Source organism: Plectropomus leopardus, unplaced genomic scaffold (assembly GCF_008729295.1).
Source record: "Plectropomus leopardus isolate mb unplaced genomic scaffold, YSFRI_Pleo_2.0 unplaced_scaffold81642, whole genome shotgun sequence".
NCBI lineage: Eukaryota > Metazoa > Chordata > Actinopteri > Perciformes > Serranidae > Plectropomus > Plectropomus leopardus.
Genome location: NW_024689957.1, coordinates 1 through 981, shown reverse-complemented (window position 1 = coordinate 981; position 981 = coordinate 1). Strand labels below are relative to the sequence as shown.

At 57.8% G+C, this 981-nt stretch overlaps 1 protein-coding gene across 1 annotated transcript; it reads left to right on the top strand.

Annotated features, from left to right (window-relative positions):
• The first annotated feature begins 129 nt into the window (after positions 1 to 129).
• On the top strand, positions 130 to 882 carry LOC121940260 (histone-lysine N-methyltransferase 2C-like). The gene is made up of 2 exons (XM_042483071.1): positions 130 to 512; positions 670 to 882. Exons 1-2 carry the CDS (start codon positions 142 to 144, stop codon positions 863 to 865), a joined length of 567 nt encoding a protein of 188 aa, XP_042339005.1. The 5' UTR covers positions 130 to 141; the 3' UTR covers positions 866 to 882.
• The last annotated feature ends 99 nt before the right edge of the window (positions 883 to 981 follow it).

Sequence of the window (981 nt, the reverse complement as noted above, 5' to 3'; positions counted from 1 at the left end):
TGTGTGTAACTCTGTGTGTTGTGTATGAGTGTGTGTAACTCTGTGTGTAACTCTGTGTGTTGTGTATGAGTGTGTGTAACTCTGTGTGTAACTCTGTGTAACTCTGCGTGTAACTCTGTGTGTGTCCTGCAGGATAAGACGATGCTGTGTCACCTCCATAAGCCGAGGACGGTCCCTCTCAGCGGGGACAGGTCCTGCGGCGGCTCCCCCTCCTCCACGCCGGGGCCGACCCCGGACGCCGCGGTGATGGCAGTGTGCGACCCGTACGACTGCGAGCTGCGGTGCTTCTCGGTGTTTCGGCGGGTGTTCGTGCAGCGGGAAGAGGCGCGGCAGATCGCCTCCGTGGTGCAGCGCGGCGACCGGCAGCACACCTTCAGGGTCGGCAGCCTCCTGTTCCGCGCCGTTGGCAGGCTCCTCCCCCAGCAGATGAAGGCCTTCCACAACAAGACTGCCATCTTCCCCATCGGTTACCATGCCAACCGCATCTACTGGAGCATGCGCCACAGCAACAGGTAAACAGCTCCACCGCCGTTCCTCCTGCCTCTGGATCCGCCCACAGATGCTCATGGCGCCATGACACGCCCACACAGCGTCCTGGAAGCGCCTGAACTTAATAACGTGTTTCCATGGTTACTGTTACCCGCTGACATCATCCTTGTGCTCCCACAGACGCTGTAAGTACGTGTGCTGCATCGAGGAGCACAACGGCCAGCCGCTCTTCAAGGTCAAGGTGGTGGAGAAGGGCTACGATGACCTCGTCCTGACCGGACCGACGCCCAAAGGTAACCCCCACATGTCCTCTGTTTCCTGTGCAGACAGGAAGTGGAACCATCAGATGCTCCATAGACGCACAAACACGCAGTGAAAGTACTCCGTTAGTTCCAGTATGTGTGTGTGCTGCAGTGTCCCCTCAGAGAAACTCGACTCATATATACTCCTGTGGGTGTGTGTGTGTGTGTGTGTGTGTGTGTGTGTGTGTGT